The sequence below is a fragment of the Sciurus vulgaris genome, assembly GCF_902686455.1.
Source record: "Sciurus vulgaris genome assembly, chromosome: 7".
NCBI classification, from domain to species: domain Eukaryota; kingdom Metazoa; phylum Chordata; class Mammalia; order Rodentia; family Sciuridae; genus Sciurus; species Sciurus vulgaris.
Genome location: NC_136467.1, coordinates 117,193,695 through 117,213,182, shown reverse-complemented (window position 1 = coordinate 117,213,182; position 19,488 = coordinate 117,193,695). Strand labels below are relative to the sequence as shown.

The 19,488-nt window shown below is 53.2% G+C and overlaps 1 protein-coding gene across 2 annotated transcripts in view; it reads right to left on the bottom strand.

The window, feature by feature from the left end:
* Positions 1-11,127: 11,127 nt before the first annotated feature.
* The window catches only part of LOC306665873 (leucine-rich repeat and fibronectin type-III domain-containing protein 2), a 185,336-nt gene continuing 176,975 nt past the window's right edge, over positions 11,128-19,488 (bottom strand). For both annotated transcript variants that reach the window (XM_079147511.1, XM_079147510.1), the window contains one exon: positions 11,128-13,947. In XM_079147511.1, the coding sequence (XP_079003637.1) occupies positions 12,990-13,947 (958 nt within the window). In that variant the 3' untranslated portion in view covers positions 11,128-12,989. The remainder of the gene's footprint in view (positions 13,948-19,488) is intronic.

The window sequence follows — 19,488 nt, the reverse complement described above, 5'->3', positions numbered from 1 at the left end:
GGACCACTGGTCAAGGGTCTTCTGCGTGCTCTCTCCGGGGTAAATCTGAAGGGGGCACTCAAGGAGGGTCCGTGCCCGGGATTTCAGATGCTAATACACAGCAGGAGAATTGCCCCTTAGAAGTCAGGCCAGGGCTGCCCTGGAAAGTGATTCCCGCAGTCCCAAGCCCAAGAAGATATCCCTCCCCACTAGCTCCCTGTCCCCAAAGGTCTCCCAGAAGCCCAAGATGGTCTCCCAGGTCCTGGAAATTTCTGGAAACCCAGGGAGGGTAGGGGTAGGGGGGTGGAGGGATGGGGTGGGGTGAGCCGGGCCTTTGATTGGAGGATGCCAGGATTGTGGGCGTGGCCAACGGCACTGGGCAGCCGTTGGCGGTTATTTTCCAAGAGTCATTTTCAGAAATGTCCCCAAGCTGACATCTTGCTGCGAGATGCTTGGTGGGCATCCCGGGAAGATGAGGACCTCACTAAGGATGCGGCAAGCCACTGAGACCCGGGCAGTGGAGGCCAGGGATGCCCCTTCACTTACCCTCACTGATACCTGAAGTTTTTCAGAAGTCTTTGCCAGGGCCACGGCTCTGGGGTGCGGAGCCCCGTCCTGGGATAGTTTGCCAGAGCTGCTTCGAAGCCCCTCCGCTCGGCTCCCTTCCCTCGGGGTCTGGGGACTCACCCCTCGCACTTGTCCAGCTGCTCTCCCTTTGCTGTGGTATTGCATCTCTCGTGGAAGAAGGATTCCATTCTCCCAAGGAAGCGAGTCTCCTGCGTGCGGCGAGAGGGCCTGGAACGCGCCCGCCTGCCCGCGGGTGCACACACAGCTGCTGGCACTCGGACCTGCGCGCCTCCCAGCCTGGCACGTTTCTCTCCCATCTCCTCAGTATCGTTGCTCGGGTCCCAGTCTGCTGTGATTGGTAAAGGGTTGGGGTGGCTGGGTTCAGGAGATGCCATTTTCAAGCCCCAGGGCTTCCCTCCAAGCTCTGTGGGATCGTGGGAAAGATGCCTTACCTTCTGTGGGCATTCCATGCCCCCAGAAAAGCAACGGCCTATTCATGCCTCATTCAGAGTTCTCGTGAGAATGGCAATGCTTTTGTTTTTTGGAAACAGATGTGCTGCCATTTAGTTGTTGTGATTTCAACTCTGTTTCCCCTGATGCTGCCTGCCTCCTTCCTATTGAGTCTGTTTTTCTTTCCTAGGAAGAGTCACTGCCCAGGATCTCCAGTAAAGCCATAACAAGGAGCCGCCAATCCCTTTGTCCACGTGACCATTTTCTAGGAACTGGGAAGCCAACCTTCATGAGAACCATCGGCAACATGACCTTGCCCAGGCTCATTCTTCCCAGCCTGGGCTGAGCTTTAGCTATCTGGAAAAGGATCTGCTGGCAGGACCAGGGACTTCGGTTCCCTGCATCCACACCCCTATGACTCCCCCTCTAAATATTCAGTACTCTACTTTCAGGAAGGAGATTTGAGCTTCAGGCAGCCAAAGAAAAGTCTAGCCCTCCAGAGGTAAAGTTTCCCATATTCCCTAGAGGGCTGACCTTCGCTGGAGCCCCACTGTGTGCTTGAAGTTAGTAGAGGAAGCCAGTCTCTTCCCTTCCTCACTCTTCCGTTTTGTCCCAGAGCTTAGCTCGGACCCAAAGATCTTTCCATTTACCATCAACATGGAAACTTGGCTCTTCACATGGGTATATTCTCCCTCTTTCGTGCATTATCTTGTTCCTCAAAACTGCCCTTCTGTGAAGGCGTGGGGGACCCAAGGAGCCTGGTCAGCCACCCAGGCCCCAATAAAGTCCCTCATACCTCAGGAGAGAGTGGGAGGAGCTTAATAAACGCGTGGCAGCATGGTTTACTGCCCTGACTCCCATTTGGTGTGCTAATTCACAGCAAAGCCTGAATCCCACTTCCTCCCACCCAAACCAGGTGGACTGGTGTACTAGGGAGGTGGGCAATGAGGGCAGCTGTGAGAGGGCAGGTCCCTGGCCCACCTACCTCCCTCTCCGAAAAAGGTTCAGGATCTTAAGTAGGGACCTGACACCAGCTGGTTTACTAGACAACCTGGCGAGTTTTCTCTGCACACTTACATTTTGATGGGGCAAGAACTAAAGGGAATGCACGTGTCCTGCAGAACGTCAGGGCACCCAGAGGATGTGGGAGGGGCAAAGAGTGATGGATATTGAGGGTCCTGGGATTGTATTATGACTTTTGTCCCTTTGTTCTGGTCTTTAAAAGACTAAAGGGAAACTCAATGGGAGAGAAGTGCCCTCAAGCGTGGAGAGTGCTCATGACCACCACGGGATGTTGTGGTTTAGATATGAGGTGTCGCCCCAAAGCTTATGTGAGAGAAGATGTGAGAAGATTTAGAGGTGAAATGACTGGATTAGAGAGCCTTAACCTAGTCAGTGTTATCCTCTGGCATGGATTAACTGAGCAGTGACTGTAGGCAGGTAGGGTGCATCTGGAGGAAGTGGGTCGTTGGGGGGTGTGCCCTTGGAGTTTATATTTTGTGGTGGTGACCCAAGCTTTTGCTTCCTGGTGCCATGTTCCCAGCTGCTTTCCTCTGCTCCTCTGCCCCGTATTCCTGCCATGGTGTTCTGCCTCACCTCACGTCCCAAGGAATGGAGTTGGCTGTTCATGGACTGAGAACTATGTGAGACTGTGAACCCCCAAATAAACTTTTCCTCCTCTAATTGTTTTTGTCAGGTCTTTTGGTCACGGCAGTGGAAAAAGTTGACTAAAACACTGTCTTGCTGTACTCCCGGGAGGTGGTGGGCAACTTACCTGCACCTCACATCTGGTAGTGAAAGTGAGCAGAACACAAAACATCCACTTCCTGGGACTTCATAGTTGCCCAGTGCCCTCCACCCCTGCCCCTTCCCCTTGTTGCTTTCCCTGTGAGTCATGGAAGCTGATTTGGTGAGAGAATAAGGACATCCCTAAGACTTCTCAGTAGGGGCCCTGGCTGGCTGTTTTTCTACCTCCATGGTGACCACGGAAGAATCTGGAAATTAACTTTGATAATGGCTCTGGGGTCTTTTGAGGAGCAGGAATTGTGGGGTCTGTACAAACCTGGAGCCACAATTATCAAACTGCTCATCAGCACAGGACACAAGAATACCCTCTCATGTGTTCTTTTCCTTGGAGGACTTATGAACTAAAACTATGGAATCATAATTCAAATAATACCACCTGGAAGGGATATTGATGAGTGGAGGAGGGTTTATTTGAAGACTTCTGATCTTTTCCATCCCTGAGATGCTGGGCTTAATATGCATATAATAATGTCCTATAATTTATAATAGTATTATGATTGGCCTGTTACATTAATCATGAGTTATGACCCCTGGAATCCTATGGCTTATTCGTGTAACTCTATAGAGCTCTCTAATTTGCAACACAAAAATCCTTTGAGATACCATACCATTCTACATTTGCAGATTCTAGAAGCAGGACAAAACAAAACAAAAAACTCAGTGCCCTTGAAGAAGGGAGTCTGCAGTGTGCCTGTCCTGGCTAGGGAGGGAACCACCCCATCATCTGTACTTCCTCACATCCCTACAGCTCAGGGATGGACAAGAATAATGCCTGTGAAAAAGATGATATGGCAACCACCATGCTTGGTAAGTAACGTGGGTTTCCATGTTTGGAAGGTCCTTTGATTTCAACTAAGAGGCTTCCTATTCATGCTGCCTCACAACCAAAAGGCAGAAGAGTCCTGAGCTCTGTGCTCACACCTTCTCTGCTGGTTCAAGACCAATCCAGATCCCATGAAAAACTCCCACCCTTCTGTGCAAGGAGACTGGATATGACAGTCAATGCACTGCAGAACAACCTGGAAGGCTGGGCTCCTTGCCTTCAGTCATTCTCCACCCATCTAGTCTTGAAACTTCCCCTTATGGGACCTGGAAGTGACAAATTCAGTGAGTGGGGCTGTGCCTTGAAGCCATCAGTACTTGCTGAGAAATGAGTTTTTTCTTCCTTCCCTGGGCCTTGGCAGGCAGGTGTAGACCCAGCCAAGGTTGCCCAGTGTGCTTCTGCTGGTACGTGCGATAGAAGGAGTTGTCCCCACAGGGGACAAACAAGACAAGTCCTGAACGTGACTACACACCAGGTGGACCCTGCTGGCCTCCTGGCTTCACCAGATGGAGGGCCCACAGGGATGCTGTGCCCCATCCTCCCTCCCCTCTGTGTCGACTGTGGACGGGAACTACATCCTGGACCTGGACCACTGTCTTCCCAACCAGACTCTTCTGATTCTGCCCCTCCCTTTTTCCCTGGGTATTCTGGCCTGGACCACTCTTTTCTGCTTGGTCCACCATGGACAATGGAATCTCATCCCTCCCAGCTGGGTCCTTTGACTCTGGAGGACTGAGAGCCTCATGTCCATGGAGAATTCTGGTAAAGCTGCCCTTTTCAGCCCCATCCCAATTCTCCAGGGCCCCATGTCCCGTACCCATCTCCCCAGGTCTGATGGCCTCCTGTGTGTGGACACTTTATCCCCCAGCTCTGGATTGCCCTGGCAGCCTCACTTCTGGCCCACTGTCCTGCTGTGGCAGGTCTCCCTGTAGGGGCTGAGCCCGTGGGGATGGTGTGACAGGACTCCACTTCTGGGGTCAGAAGAGCTCGAGTCTGAGATGTGCTTCTGCTCTGTAAACTCCACAAGATCTCAAACCACAGCAATAAATAAATCAGTAGATAAATAAATAGCTTTGCTGGTCAATTTAGGAAATTTGCAGAATGGAGAGAGCAGTGATATGCCAATGGGAGTTTGGGGACAAGATGTGGAAAGAGTGATAGTCCAGCGAAAGAACGTTTTGGAAAACTGAGATACTCTCAGACTCTGCTGCTGATTTTCCATACAGCTACCTCCAGAAGTGTGTCCTCACTATTCTGCAGACAATGCTGGATGCAGACAGCAGAGGATCCCAGCTGGCCACTCCTGATGTCAGGTGGGCTCAGCTGCCCTTCCACCTTTGATTTGCATAGAAAGCAAAGCTGGCATGCCTGCTCTTCTTTCCGCACAATTAGCACAGACCCCCATTTTCCATAAACTGAGGGAGAATAGAAAATGTTGAAGGTCAAGAGAAAAGTCCTAGTCTGTGCTTCCCCAGGTCAAGGCAGAAGGATCCTGAAGTTGCATGCATGATTCCTCCCTCAGAAGGTGGAAGCTCATGGGACTCCTCTAGGTGTGAAGACCAAGGACAGGATGACCTGGGCCCCTGTTGAGCCCCTCCCACCACCTCCCAGCCTTCTGGGCACTGGGTTGGAGGGGGCCTTTGCATTAAAAGGAGGCCAGATGGGCTTGTCAACAGGAACCGCTGGGCCACTTTTCAGCCTCTGAGTAGGGCCAGGGTTCCATGGGGTGATTTTCCAGGTACCTGGCAAAGTTTTCCTATCCTAGAAAAGCCTGCTAATCCAAAGGAAGGAAGGAAGGGAAGGAGAAAGGAAACCAACCAGTGGGAGGTTTTGGTGGCCCTATTTGTGTCCTTCTGGAGCCCTGCTGGTTAGATTCTGGCTGTTATGCTTCTGTGGGAACAAGGGGTAAACAAGGATTGGAGAACTCGTTGAGTAAGGGTTAGAATTACCATCCTTGTCCCCAGCAGTGAGTTCTAGAATTTTCCAGGTCTTTCTAGCTGTTTGGAACTGTGTATGTCAGAAAATAAAGGTGCACCAGGGGTCACAGAGGTGACCATATTGTGTCCTCCCTGTCCCTCTTCTGCCTTCTTCCTTCTCGAATGTCATGAAGATTTGGCAAAGGAACAGCACCTGCCACAGTGTTCCCAGCGAGGGCCCTGGCTCTGTACCTAGTGTCCAACACTATTTTGCCGTTATAGTTTTGGGAGCTGCTTTCTGCCTGGGCTCTGGGTTTCCCATAATGGAGCCATAACCACGAGACCTTGGTCTGGCCAGAGCACAGGGAGCCACTCCCTGCCTTGGGTGAGCACTGAAATTCATCACGCACCATTTTCCTTGTAAGAAGATTAATAAGAGTTTGCATGGATATTGAACAGGGCATTTTGGAGTGGATGACTTCTGAGAGCTTCTGTCACTCCTGAGAGTCTGTGAGCCTGACATACCTAATATTATCCTTAATATGCTATAATTTATAATAATGTTTTCAATGTTGCATATCATTATTAATAACGACTGTTATCATTCTGCCTTTCCAATTCGCTGGATACTCTGTGTAACTCCATAGTACTCCACAGCACACTTGCTGAGGTCAATACTTACCATTGATAGTTTTCTGAAAAGGAAACTGAGGCCAAGAAACAGGCCCCCAACCCAGCTCCTCCCCCCTGGAGCATGTGCATCTGCCTGGGGTTGCCTAGGACCCTCCAGTTCTCTGCAGCTGTCCTTCTGCCAGGCCTGCCTGGTTCCCCCCACCCTACCCTGCCCCTCGCAAGCTCCCGGGACAGCTAGAGTTGCCTTCTATTGCTCCTGCTTTTCCAGGTGCAGGATTCCAGTATGGACTGGGGCCCTGCTCCACCAAACACCAGCCACTTCCCAAGTCAAATCTTAATTTCCTCCCTCTAAGATGGGCCAAGATTTGGAACTTAAAATCTAGTGAATTCCTCCAGTCAGAGGTGCCATATTGGATTTTGTTACTCTGGTCAATGTACCTCTCTAGTTCTTTTTCCAGGGCTATATGTTGTTCTAAAATGAGCAATAACCACCCATCTTTGTAAAACCAGAGATCTGGATGCCAGCTTGTTCCCCTCACAGAAACATGCAATCCTCAAGGGCATATGCAGCAACTGTCATTTTTACTTTAAATTTTCTCTGGTATGGGAGGTCAGCAAATACATGTTAAATAAGCAACATGGATTTCTCTATCTCGTTCACTTTTTCTCCTGGGCTCAGTCTCCTGAAGGTCAAGGTTCACAAGCCAGGCTGCAGACCTTTGACATGAAACCCAAACAACTCTGCATTGCCAATCTCCTCTGCAGCTGTGTAAGCAACTTCAAGAAAATCCACAGTGTAGCCAGCTCTTCCCAGCACTACTTCTGTGACCTTGTGCAAGGTTAACCCTCCTTTACCTTAGCTTGCCTGGCCATAATGAAAGTAGTAATACCTGTTTCATTGTGTTGTTTTGATGATAAGTTGAGATAATCTACATAAAGCTCTTAGAAAGTATGTGGCACATAGGAAACTCTAGATAAATATCAGCTATGATTACAAATTTAATTTTGCAGTTCAATATCCACCTGAAAAATGCCAACCTTATGTCCACCGAATGAAATTTCCTATAATTGGTCTGGGGAGTAAGGCAGTCAGGTCATCTTTGGGAGACAGAACCATGTCTTCAAGAAATCCACAGCAATGACTGGGAGGAGCATGAGAGGGGACCTGGGAGAGAAGCGGATGTAACAGGAATCAAATCCCTTCTTCTTGCAATATTCCTCCTCAAAAGATGAGTGACATACTTGCTTGTTACCAGGATGTGCTGAGTCTGTGATGGAGGGGCAGATGTGAGGCTCTGAGGTTTCTTCATGGGAATGTAGAAACGGGGACAGGTAGGTCAGCTACCTGTCAGATCAGAAGGAACTGTGATTTGGGGGACAGGGACATCTTGGATATAGTTCAGGGAATTCGAAGTAAAGAAAATTGACTATTGCAAAGTACGGAAATGCTGAGTGGCTGCGGGGTGTGCCAGGGTGTGTCACAAACACATATTCCAGAGCATGTGCAAAAGCAGAGGTGGTGAGTCCACCATCAACTCACCAGACGGGTTGGATGCAGGGACCTGGGGCCGTGGGAGGCTGGTAAATGGACTGACTGGAGGCAGACCAGGGGGCTTGGGGATCATATGGAGATGGGTGAAATTCTAGCTCCATTTCTTCCTCAATAGGAAGCCAAGCATATACCTGTAGGATCCACTGACATCTCAGAAGGACTACAGCAGGATATCTTGCCCTAGTCCCAGACAGATGCCAGCCTGAGAGGTCGAGGATGCTGGCTTACTCCCCAGTAGTACAACCTGCTCTTGGATAAAGGGACTAGAGGTTAATTACCCCCAGAGGAACAGGAAAATTACCAGGAGTCTGGACCTACCTACTCTGCATCAGTGAGCAGAAGAAAGATGGTAGACATTATCCAAGCTGAGGACAGGGTCAAGGCCACTGATCTGTCAGAAGACCCTCGTGGTTATGATGGGGTTCCCAGGACAGCTTTAGAGGTCAAGTCCGGCTCCTCTCTTTGGTCTGGGGAAGGAGGTCACTTTTTCCCCTGCTGGAAACTGCAGAGAAGGAAATCCCAGGAGCCTGGCAGTAGACACCGCTGGGCCGTGACACGGAGAAGCGCCATTAGGACAATGGACGCTGAGAAACTATGATCTTTGGTATAAAGACTAAAAGCACAAATAGATATTTTTTAAACCTTGGAGGGTCAGTGTTCTTTTTACATGTTGGGAGAGCAACTTCGGTGGATTTGGTTCTGTTATGCGAGGTAGTCAACTGTGAGAAGCTGTCATGGCTCAACAAACTTTTCCTGTCACCAAAAGCATCTCATGAGACAGGTGAGTTTGGGAATCTAGGTGTGGTTTTAAAGCTCCATGTTCAGGTTTTTCTAGGGCTGCCTGCCAACTGTCTTTTCTTTTGAATATGCTGTTTTTCCAGCAACAGTTTGCAGAAATCCCAGTAGCTGTCAGAGCAGAGGAAGCCCCCACCCCAGCTTGCTGAAGCCCTGAGACTTTCATGGTAGACACTTGGAGATCAGAAGTCATGGGAGCACTTGGGCTGTGCTTATGAGCAATCAATACTTCATGCTTTTGGAAGATAGTTCCTTTCCATTTTTGGAAGGGGAAAATCTGACACAGTGACCTTTCTCTTACCTGACTGAAAATTATAACCCTTTAAAAAAAAAAAGTGTGCCTAAGATCTGGTAGAATTTCAACACTGTTTTGATGGAAAAATGAAAAACATTTCCTCTGAGGGGAGCCTGAGCTGTATCATTATCAAGGAGGTGGGCAAGGGACCGAACTGTCTGCCAGAACACCTGAAAATCAGCTTCTCTCCATCTCTGCCATCTCTCCTCTGCCAAAGACGAGGAGCTGTCAGGAGAGCAGATCTGGATGGGTAGGTATCTCCCCTGAGAGGGACAGTGTTTTGGAGCAGAAAGAGGTGAGAAGATAGGTTTGGTTGTAGGAAAGCTGGTGTGAGGGTTTTATCTCCAGGGGCAAAGTTACAGGCTCTCAGGGCAGAGGGAACCCAAGGAGACTGGAAAGAGAAGGCTCATTAACCCAGAGATCACCAAGGCAGGCAAAAGGGTGACCACGGGGTGGGCCAAGCAAGGCAGTCTGAATCCTGGAGGAAGATTCCTGGCCAAAGGAAGAGTGTGTTCCAAGCCAAGAAGAGCTGGGGAGGTCAGCATGAGGTATGAATGAGCCACTTGACCAAGGGGTTCTCACCTGGAGTCAAAACTGAGGATTCTATCAGAACTGGAAGCTAATTCACAGACCAAAGTTGGGAAGTTCCATCAGTGTAGAATACAACCTTTAACAGGCTGAAGGGAGAAAGCAGGGCAGTGTGATGTCACAGACCTCTGGACTTCAGTTGCTTTATTTTTTAAAAGGGCATAATAACATCTCCCTTGAAGAAACGTAGAAAGGGTTCAGTAAGAAAAGTCTGCGAGGCACTTAGCGCAGTACCTGGAAACTGAAGGTACTTATTAAGCATTCAGCTCCCTCATCTTCCAAAAGTTGCTTTCAAGTCAATTGCTGTAGGTTTAGAGCTGTGCTCTCCAATTCAGGGGCCAGTGCATTAAAGTTGGCTAATCTGAATGGAGATGTGCCATGTGTGGAGGATACACCCCAGCTTTCCAAAACTTGGTATTAAAAAAAATTGTAAATTGTCTTTTTACTAATTTCACAATGATTGCATGTTGAAATAGATTGGATTAAATTAAAAAAAAACATATATATATATATATAATGTTAATTTCACCTGTCTCACCGCTATGAACAAGGAAGTCTAAAATTACAGAGTGGCTCACATCTGATCCCTATGGGAGGCACTGAGGCAGACATAGACAGGATCCGGCGCTGGGGAGCTGTGTTCAGGAAGCTCATTTCTTCCTATACTTTGGGTTTGAGTGTTGGTTTGTCTCTGGTAAAAGACCCTTTGAAAACACCATGCAGGAGGCCACCAAAACGGAGGGAAAGTACCCCTGCGCCCCTAGTGGCCAGATGCGGTGGTGGCCGCGGTCCTGGAAAGGTAGGGAGGGCTGGGAGGCTGGTGTTATCAGGGAAGAGAGAAGGTGGGCAGTCAGGGCGTGGGGGGCAATGGACTGTTCCCTTCTCCACCTGAACTTCACTCCAAAGTTGGCTTTATTCCGGGAGGACGGCCCCACCCTCTATTTCAGAAAACGCACGCATCTTGTATATGAACTTGGCAGGAAGCAAGCTCTCGCCGGGCAGTAACACACACAGGTGCCAGAGAAAATGCCACTTCAAAGTCATCTTTAGAAAACCCAGAGTTTCCAGAGAAATGAACAGCAGACATTCACAGACAGGAGAATGTGGTTTGTTTTTACCTCCCTCCCAGGAAGAGTGGTTGGTAGCTGTTTTGAAAACCATACATTTGACTGTACTTTTATCTTTTTTTTTTTTTTTTTTTTTTTTTTTTTTTGAGAAGATTGGCATTTATATTCTGACCACAGGAATGTTGCTTTCCCAACCCCCAAGTCAGAAACATGACAATCAAAAGAGCAAGTACATATCGTGTCACGACAGAGCTCGGCCCGCTGAGGGGCACAGACAGTGAGTTGGGTCCTCCCCTTCCGCTGTCCACCACAGCCCCCTGCGGGTCTGACAAAGGCAAAACGACGGGTGGCATCTGAGACCACTTCCACAATGGCTACGTTTGGATGGGGTGAATGGGAAAGAGTCACCGAGAAGGAAAAGAGGAGGAGGGGGGAGGGCAAAGGGACGGGGAGAGATTTCCCTTCGAGTCGCCCAATTCTGTGGGTACCACCCCGACAGGAAGGGATATCCCCCTGGCACTGGGGTTGGCTTGGAGAATGAACCTGGAGTCTTGGAAGAGACTGGCCTGATCTGCTAATGACTTGTCAGAACCAGAGAGGGCTGGGGAAGGCAGAGCGACAGAAAGGAAAAGGAGGACCGAGAGGGAGGTAGGGCACCGACTGGGTTAGGAGGGGCGCGCGGGAGCCAGAAGGCGGTCCTGCAGGTAGCCCCGCCTCCACCCTGCAGGTGGCCCCGCCTCCACCCGCGGGTGCCTAGGAAGGGCCGCGGAGAGCCGCTCAGCATCAGGTCTGAGCCCATCAGAACTTTTACCAAGCCCAGAATGGTCTTACCTGTGTGCTTTTTACACCGTGTGGTTGGCAAGTGGAAGAAGGAGGGAGAAGAACAAGAGAAATAGGGTGGAAGTCCATGGAGGAGGCTTGGGGGAAGGAGGAATGAACTGGGGAGACCAAGGGAGGGAGAGGTAGTACGTTGGCAATAAGACCTAGAAGGAGGCACAGGCCCTGGGCAACGGAGATGCGGGGAACGCCATCCAGGTTTGTCCACGGGCGTTTCTCCCCAGCTCTCTGGGATTGGGTTAACCCTAGGTGGACAGAGCCTGAGCCTCCCCTCCCACCCTGCCATCTCTAGGGGAGGGTCCTCCTCAGGGAGCCATCCGGAAGGCACCCTACATCCCATCCTGAGCCATCTTCCTCAGGAACAGACGTGGGACAGACCAGGGACACAGAACTAACTGCTCTAGTTGGGGCATGTATCCCAACGCCCCCAGGAGGTAGGCAGCCTTGGCCCTGCCCTGGCTGGTCATTAATGCTCTATGAGACGGTGGGCCAGTCTCTGCTCTCTGGGAGAGGCAGGAAGGGATGAGGGTGGGATGATCACAACACCTTCCCAAGTCTAAAACTATGATTCAATTTCCACTCAAACATCTAGAATGTTCCCTCTGTGTCCAGAGAGGATAGGGACTGCTCTGGCAGCTGGTGCCCCTGGTCCACTGAGCTGGACACCATACACTAGAGTTGGGGAAAGCCAATGAGTCCTGAGACTGGAAAGGAGGTGGGGTCTTCCAGTACCATTCCTGGATTTTCCCAGTGAGGAAATTGAGATCTACACAGAAAATGTCCTCGCCCCTGTTATTCAACTGGTTATTCCTGTGGCTCAGGAAACCACTCCCAGAGCTCTGGGCTCAGCGTCTGCTGCCCCCTGGCTACCCCACTTCTCTTAAGAAGACCCTTCTCAGCCAGCACATGCTCATGGAAACTTCCTGTCCCAGCTTCCCAGGAAAAAGAGGCAAATCCCCAAAGCAACCCCAGAGCAAGACCCTTATGCCCTACAGGCTAGAGCCCCCTCTCTGCCCACATGTCAGTCCTGGAGGTCACCCTCTGGCTTAAGCCCCTGTGCTGGGCGAGAGTGTCCTGTTTGAGAAGCAGAGGACACTGTCAGCATCAGCCTCTCCTGCCTCCCAGAGCAGGGCCTGGGGATGGCTGGGGGCAATGAGGGCTCTGGGCAGGGGACTCCACACTCTTCTCCCAACAAGACAGCACAGTCGTCCCCATGCCTTAGCCAAGTGGCCGTGGTCACCCACAGCCAGGGAGGGCTCTTTCTCATGTAGAGGAAATTCTCTCGGTTATCGGTGTGCATGAAGAGAAGGAGTCTGGGAAATGGAAACATAAATTAGAAATGAAAACAGCTCTGGACCCATGAGCAATCCGAAGCCCCTTGCTCCTCGTCGTCGCTACATGTGTGATCAGAAAGACGGGCGTCCCGCCTCGCCAAACACTCAGGGCTCAGCGGACACTTGAGGGAGTCACATTCCCTGAGCACACCCTGCTGGGTGGTGGGGACGGGCCTGGGAAGGTGACACGGGGGCGGGGGGCGGGGGGGGGACGAGAGGCCTTGACAGGGAGACGAAATTGCCCCTGGATGTAAACATCACCATGGAAACTCCACAAGACTTGCCAGTACCGGTCCTTTGCCCTACTTCTCCCACTCCTCCAGGGTGGGAGGGAGGGTCCCGGGGGGCTACACCGTGCTCTCCATCACCCACTCGGAGCTGCCGAAAGTCCCCCGGGCCCCCACCAGGTCACTCTCCTCGAACGGCAAGAGCATGCCATTGACGGAAAGGCTGCGCTTCGTCCAGATGTTTGAGACCCTCCGAGGAGGACTGTAACCACCGGGAGCGACCCCTCCTGCTGCCGCAGCCGCAGCTGCGAAGTCCCCCATGTCAAAGGAGTGGCTGCGCTTGGTCTTGCCCTCCAAGGGCAAGGGGAGCAGGCTCCTGGCCCGGGCGGCCGGGGGCCCCAGCAGTGGCTCTCGGTCTGAGTGGTGGGCCCTGGCTGATGTCCCAGACCCTCTCCCCGCTGGAGTCCTGGAGTCCAGCAGCTCCTCCTTTCTCTGACTCTTGAGGTCCAGGGAAGCAAAGGCCCCCATCAAGCGGTCAAGGTTGGGTTTGGGGCGGGTGGCGGGGGGTGGAAGTCTCCAGGGACCCCGTCCCAGCCCCGCAGCCTCCCCGCTGCCCAGCGAGCTGGAAGAAGAAGAGTCGCTGAAGCCCACCAACTCGTTCCGCACCACCACCTTGGGCGGCGGCGGCAGGGCTTGCCCTGCAGGCGCGCTGCCCGGGGGCGGAGGCTGGGCCCCGTTGGTCTGTGAGTACACGTTGCTGACAGTGGCAGCTGCCATCTTGCCAGGGGCCTCCTGATTGCAGACCTTGTAGCGCACCATGAGGATGACGATGAAGACCAGCAGCGTGGCCACGATGATGCCCCCGATGACCAGGATCATGGTGCCGCCCAGGATCTGGCTGTGCATGGACTGGCACTGCGGGTAATCAGCCTTGGTGAAGAACTGGGCGCAGCCCACGATGTTGGTGGCCGTGAGGGTCGTGGCCGTGTCATCCCACATGGCCAGCACGCACAGGTCGTAGCCTGTCCCCGACACCAGGTTGTTGACCACGAAGGCCTTGTTGGAGGCTGGGATCATCCTGGGGAGGGAGGTAGACACAGGGTAAGGGAGGGTGCCATGGAAGGGCCAGGTGACGACCGGGACACAAGAGTAACAGCAACAGGGAGAGTGGGGTCAGGAAAAGGGAGACAGGTGAGGAGAGGAGGAAGGGGCAAGCGTGATAGGCATGGCCGTGGGGAGAGAGACCCAGGGAAGGAAGCAGGCAGGAAGAGAGGGTGGAGGGGTAGCCAGGCAGGAAGTTGGGGAAAGGAGAGACACAGCAGCGGAGGTCAGGGGAGGAAGCCACCCAGAGGAAGCAGGGTGAGCAAGGATCACGGAGGTGAGAAGAGCAACAGGGGACAGTGCAGGGAGGACACACAGGGAGGAGCAGAGGGAGACACCAGAGGCAGAGATTAAAGGAGTGAAGAAACAGGACTTAGACAAAGGGCCCCAGCCACCCCTCCGGACCTGCTGCAAACACCTCAGGCCTCTGGGAAGTTGGGGGAGAGTCAGGTCAGCCCTGCCCTGCTCCAGCCTGTCCCGTCCTCCGAGGCTCCTCGGGACCACCAGCACTGAGCCCTCTCTGGGCCAGGTGTGTGCCCTGCCAGACAGGCCGCCAGCACTACCCTCACCTGCCAGGCTCTCTCCTGACTCAGGAGGGTGGTGTTTGCTGCTGTGGCCTGTGGGGCTGGGGAGGGGGCCGGTCTAAGCAGAAGAGAACTGGGGCCACCAGGGGTCAGAGAAAAGGAGAGAGGAGAGCTGTCCTGCCTCCCAGAGGGAAGGGACAGCCCCTCCCCTCCATCCAAGCCTCAGCAGGCCCTCTGGCCCAGCAGCCCTGGGGGAAGTCTCTGCACAAGGACCCTGCTGGGGCCTCCTCCTCCAGGGAGTCTGATGGGGGCAGTGGGCCCCACACTGCAGCCTGGGCCCCTCCTGCCTGGCCCTTCCAGGTAGAAGCAGGGACACGAAGCCTGATGTGTCATCAGGGGGTCAGGCTTCTGTTTGCAGAGATGACACTTGGGTCACCTGTAAATGCTCCTGCAGAAATACCCACCTGGCCTGAAGGAGCGCCCTGTAGCTTCCCTGGGAGCCCCTCTCCTCCTCCAGCCCCCTCCTGTTCACTGGGACTTGAGAAAGAACAGGCTCTATCGGCTCTTCGAGCCCCACGTCAGGCTCGCTAATTGAGACCTCAGATATGAAATCCTGAGGCCTGAACACTTCCACCTGGGAAGCCTGCACAGAGGGCAGGCTGACAGGCAGGTATTGACATCCCGTCAGGGTGCCACCCTGGAGGCTCTGCCGTCCCCCTTGCCTCCTGTGTGGTGATGCTGGGAAAGCCACACCTGGGGAAAGGCCTGCCAGCCCCACCGTACCCCACAGGGCTTGGGGCAGAAGAGGCCAGAAGGGAGGAGAGGTGGATCTGTCCAAGGATTCCCCAGCCTCAGTGTTACCTGGCACTGAGGCCCTCCTGTGAAAGAGTGCTTAGTGCTCTCATTTCACAGAGGAGGAATGGTTGAGACTCAGAGAGGGTAAGTGATTTACCAGAGGTCACACAGCTGGGACGACTGGGATGAGGCAGTTTGGGGACTTTAACTTCAGCTTCTAGGACCACAGTCTGGGCTTGTTCCTCCCGGAGTGCTGGATATGGGACATGTTTCTTCATTTCAAGTCCTGTAGAGCCCACTGCAGCTCACCCTTCATTGGCAGGAACCCTGGCTACTGGGCAGGGCCCAAGAATCCCTGTGTGGCCAGTGCTGCAGGGGACACTGGTGATCCCCAAGTGCAGTTCCTCCTTCTGGGGGGTAAGGATGCAACTTGGCAAGGCAGGAGCTGAGCACACCCAGGACAATGCCAAGGGTAAGAGCAACTAGCGCCTGGCACCTGTGTGCCAGGCTCCCGAGTGCCCTGTGCCCGTCAGCTTGCTCTTCAGCAGCTCTTGGGTAGCCACTGCCCTGGAGCTCCTTCTGCAGTGGGAGGTAGAGATGGTAGGTAAGCAAAGGGGACGTGCAGAGCCGCCTAGCTGCAGCGGGCTGGGAATCTCTGCCGTCTTCCGCCCAGAGCCATCGGGGTGATGTTGACAGAGCAGAGCCCGGGGGGAGGGGGCGTGCTGTGTCCCTAACCCACCTCATTCCTGCATTTAACGCTCCCAGCCACCCCAGCACAGGACTTGCCCCCTGACCCCCGAGGTCATCTCCATGTGTCCCTGCCTCCTGGGAGGCAGACATGACTACTACCGCTGTCATTAATAAAATGGCAGTGGCGTGAGAACAGCTGCCCCAGGCCTTGCCTTGTGCCAGCTCCATCCTCAGAGCTTCACGGAGGTTCCTTCTCGTGTCATCCTCCCAATTACTCGGAGGTAGTTACTATGACGTCATCTCCACTTTACAGGTAAGAGACAGAGGCACAGGACGGTTAAGCTACCTTCCCGAGGGGGCCCAGCTCTGGCCTGTGGCTCCGCGGCCTCCACTCCTCCTAGCCGCTGCTCGTCCTCCTGCCATCCCTGGGTGTCTGTGAGGAGCCCTGCCTGCCCCCTCTCTCCTGCCGCACCCCAAATCAGGGAAGTCATACAGCGATAAAAGCTATTCAGGCCCTGCTGCCCGTGTAGCTGTCAGCAGCTGAGGCTGGTTCTTGGCAGGCTGCTGGCACGAGGGCTGCAGGTTCAGCCTGGTATCTGGCCCAGCAATGAGGCAGGAGGAAAAAGCCTGCTTCCCGGTGCCAGGACAGAGAGCAAGGAGGCAACTTCTGACTCCTCTTCCCGTGTGTGTGTGTGTGTGTGTGTGTGTGTGTGAGTGTGTCTGAGGTCTGTGTGTGTGTATGTGGTGTTGGGGGGTCTGGGGCGTGTGTGTTGCACACTCGCGTGCACCTGGGCAAAAAGTGTTAAGGAGAGCGAGAGCAGCTGACTCAGAAGGCCCCTGCTGGCAAGGTCACGTTCATCTTTGCTAGTACCAAAACCCAGGACTTGCGGAGTCCTTACCTCGTGCTAGGAAGTTCTCATGTATTATCTCAACGAAGCTCCTGCAACCCCCTAAGGAAGTTAGCATCATTCCCACACAGAAGAAGAGGAGGCCGAAGAGTTTGCACTTTTCCCTGGGGGATGATGGAGCAGAGATGGGGTCCACTGGGATCCCACACTTCTTAATCTATACCAAGATGGCTCCTGGCTCCAGGCTGCAAGGACAAGCTGCATGAAAGTCACATGGAATGGGCATGCTTCAATTTCACTTGCCACCCCCATGCTCTGTACCCCCCAGGACACCCCCAGCAACACCATGGGCTGATCCTGGTGGACTGGGAGCCTGGATTCCCCCGATGCCTGCCTGCCTGTGCCTCTGGCGTGGTCCTCCCTCTGAAGGCCCCTGCCTCACAACTCCACAGGCACGCCTTGCTTGGGCCTCTCCATTTCCGGTCCAGATGGGGGCTCGGTGCTCTGCATGGGGCGTGCTCCTCAGAAGTCCATCTCAGCGCCACCATCTCCAGAGTGCTCCACCCAAGACAGGACTGTGGCTGTGTCCCTGGCCACTGGCATGCTAGTCAAGGGCTAGGCATGACATTCAAGGGACAGTCTCAGCCCCAGGCTGCACATCACCTCCTTGTTTTCCCACCTACACACCCTCTAACTTTTCTTACTCAGGTTTGAAAACATCCCAGAATCCTACAGGGCAGAAGTCTCGTCTCGGAGAGATGATTCCCGAGGGTATTTACAAAGGACCCATTGCAAAGGAGTAGATAGGCATGGGGGCCACAGGGGAATAGGCAGTAACCCAAGGCTAGTGGCTAGGAGCTGTCACCCCCTGCTGTCCCGTGAAGGACAGAGAATCACACAGTGGGTCCTGCTCATAGGATGGCCCGCAAGTGAACGCTGCTCCATAAACTGTTTGCTCCTGCTCTGTGATCGGCTGCACAGAAATTCAGAGTAGGCATACAGTTGTATAGCCACTTGGCACTGGGTGTCACATCCAAGCGCATGACGACTTTTTCTAATTTCTATCCCATAGCTACAAAAGCATTGGTCTACAACAGATCGGGAAGACCAGCTGGCCCTTTGGGAGGGCTCTGAGAAGCACCCGGTGAGAGCACAGTTTCTTAGCCTCAGCCCGAAGGACCCCTGGCCTGGCTAGGTCATGGCCGTGCCGGTTGCCCTCTGCTCTGCAGGATGTTTGCAGCATCCTGGCCTCCAGTCCTTGGATTCCAGAGCACACCCAGCCCTAGCAACCAAAAATGTCTCCAAGCACTCCTGCCTGTCCTCTTGGGTCAAAATCCCCCTCACTGAGATACAATAGCTACAGGATTTGAGTGACACACACAAGCTTCCAGGGCAGCTTCCCAGAGTGGGGACCAGACAGACAAGTAGCCCAACCTGGCTCTTCCCTGCCCAGCCTTCTGTGTCTGTTCTCCATGGAGGAAGCCTACTGGAGGCAGAGACCCTGAGTGGCACTGGCCAGCCTTCCTCCACAGCACGGTGCAGGAGGGGAGAGTGAACCCCAGGGGACAATGACATTAACTGAATAGCCAGAGGTCTTGGCCTGGGTATGAAAAACACATTCCAGAACCCCCGATGCATTTTTCTCCATCATATAAACTGGCGACATCTCTGTTAGCAGAAAATATGAATTGCTATTTTAAGTTAAGTTGCTCCAACGTGTTAAATTTAATTAAGCTCACACACTCTAAAACACAATTTGAAATCGCAATCCCAGTGCCTACCCAGGAAAACAAAGCTGGCCTAAATGGCTGTTTCTGAGTCACTCTCTCTCTCTCCCCCACCCTCTCTGTTATTATTCATTTGGCATTTGTTCATTCAGCTTAACACTGTCACACAAATCTACAGCTGACCCCAGAAGTTTAAGAGGAATTCATAGGCAAGAGTGGACCAGTCATGCTACTGTTTTCTCCCAAATCTCCTCCTCTCTTTCCCCTGCCCGCTCCGCAGCTCCTGCATGCCAGGGAACTACATTTCCCAGACCCCCTTGCTGTTCCCAGGTTCCTGCGCCCTGGGGCTGCCAGGTCCAGGTGGCCAGTGCAGGTGCAGGAAAGACCGCAGGGTGTGAAGAGGGAGAAGCTGGGGGTGGTATTTCTTCCTCTTCTTTTTCAAAGGTTTTCTCTTTGATAGGCTGAGTCCCCTCTAGGAGGTCAGCTCCCAGGTTCCAGCTCCTTCTAGAGAGATCTGGATCCCCATCCTGCTGATACCAACACCCCTCGCTTTTCCAACCTTGGATGGGACTCATCTGTGATGCTCACTGTCTCCTGGGTGACTCCCAGTCAGTCCATCATCCGCACAAGTCCTTGCTCTGAATTCTCTTTTGAAAGACGTGCAGGGCTCCTTTCCCCCCTCTGACTGAATCCTGAATGACATAGGAGATAGCTTTGACACGGATGCCAGTGTCCTATCCACGCCATCTTTTGCTTGTGTTCGGGGATTAGGCTGTCATTCCTCCCTGCCAGCGGCTTCACATCCCGGCTCCGCCTGGGGGAATTCCAGCGGGGGCCTCCTTCCCGCTGCCAGGTGGGGCGGGCCAGTGAAGGCACAGGTTGGTCCCATTGCATGGGACGGTTCCTCTTCCTGGAAAGGCCTCCTCCTTCTCCA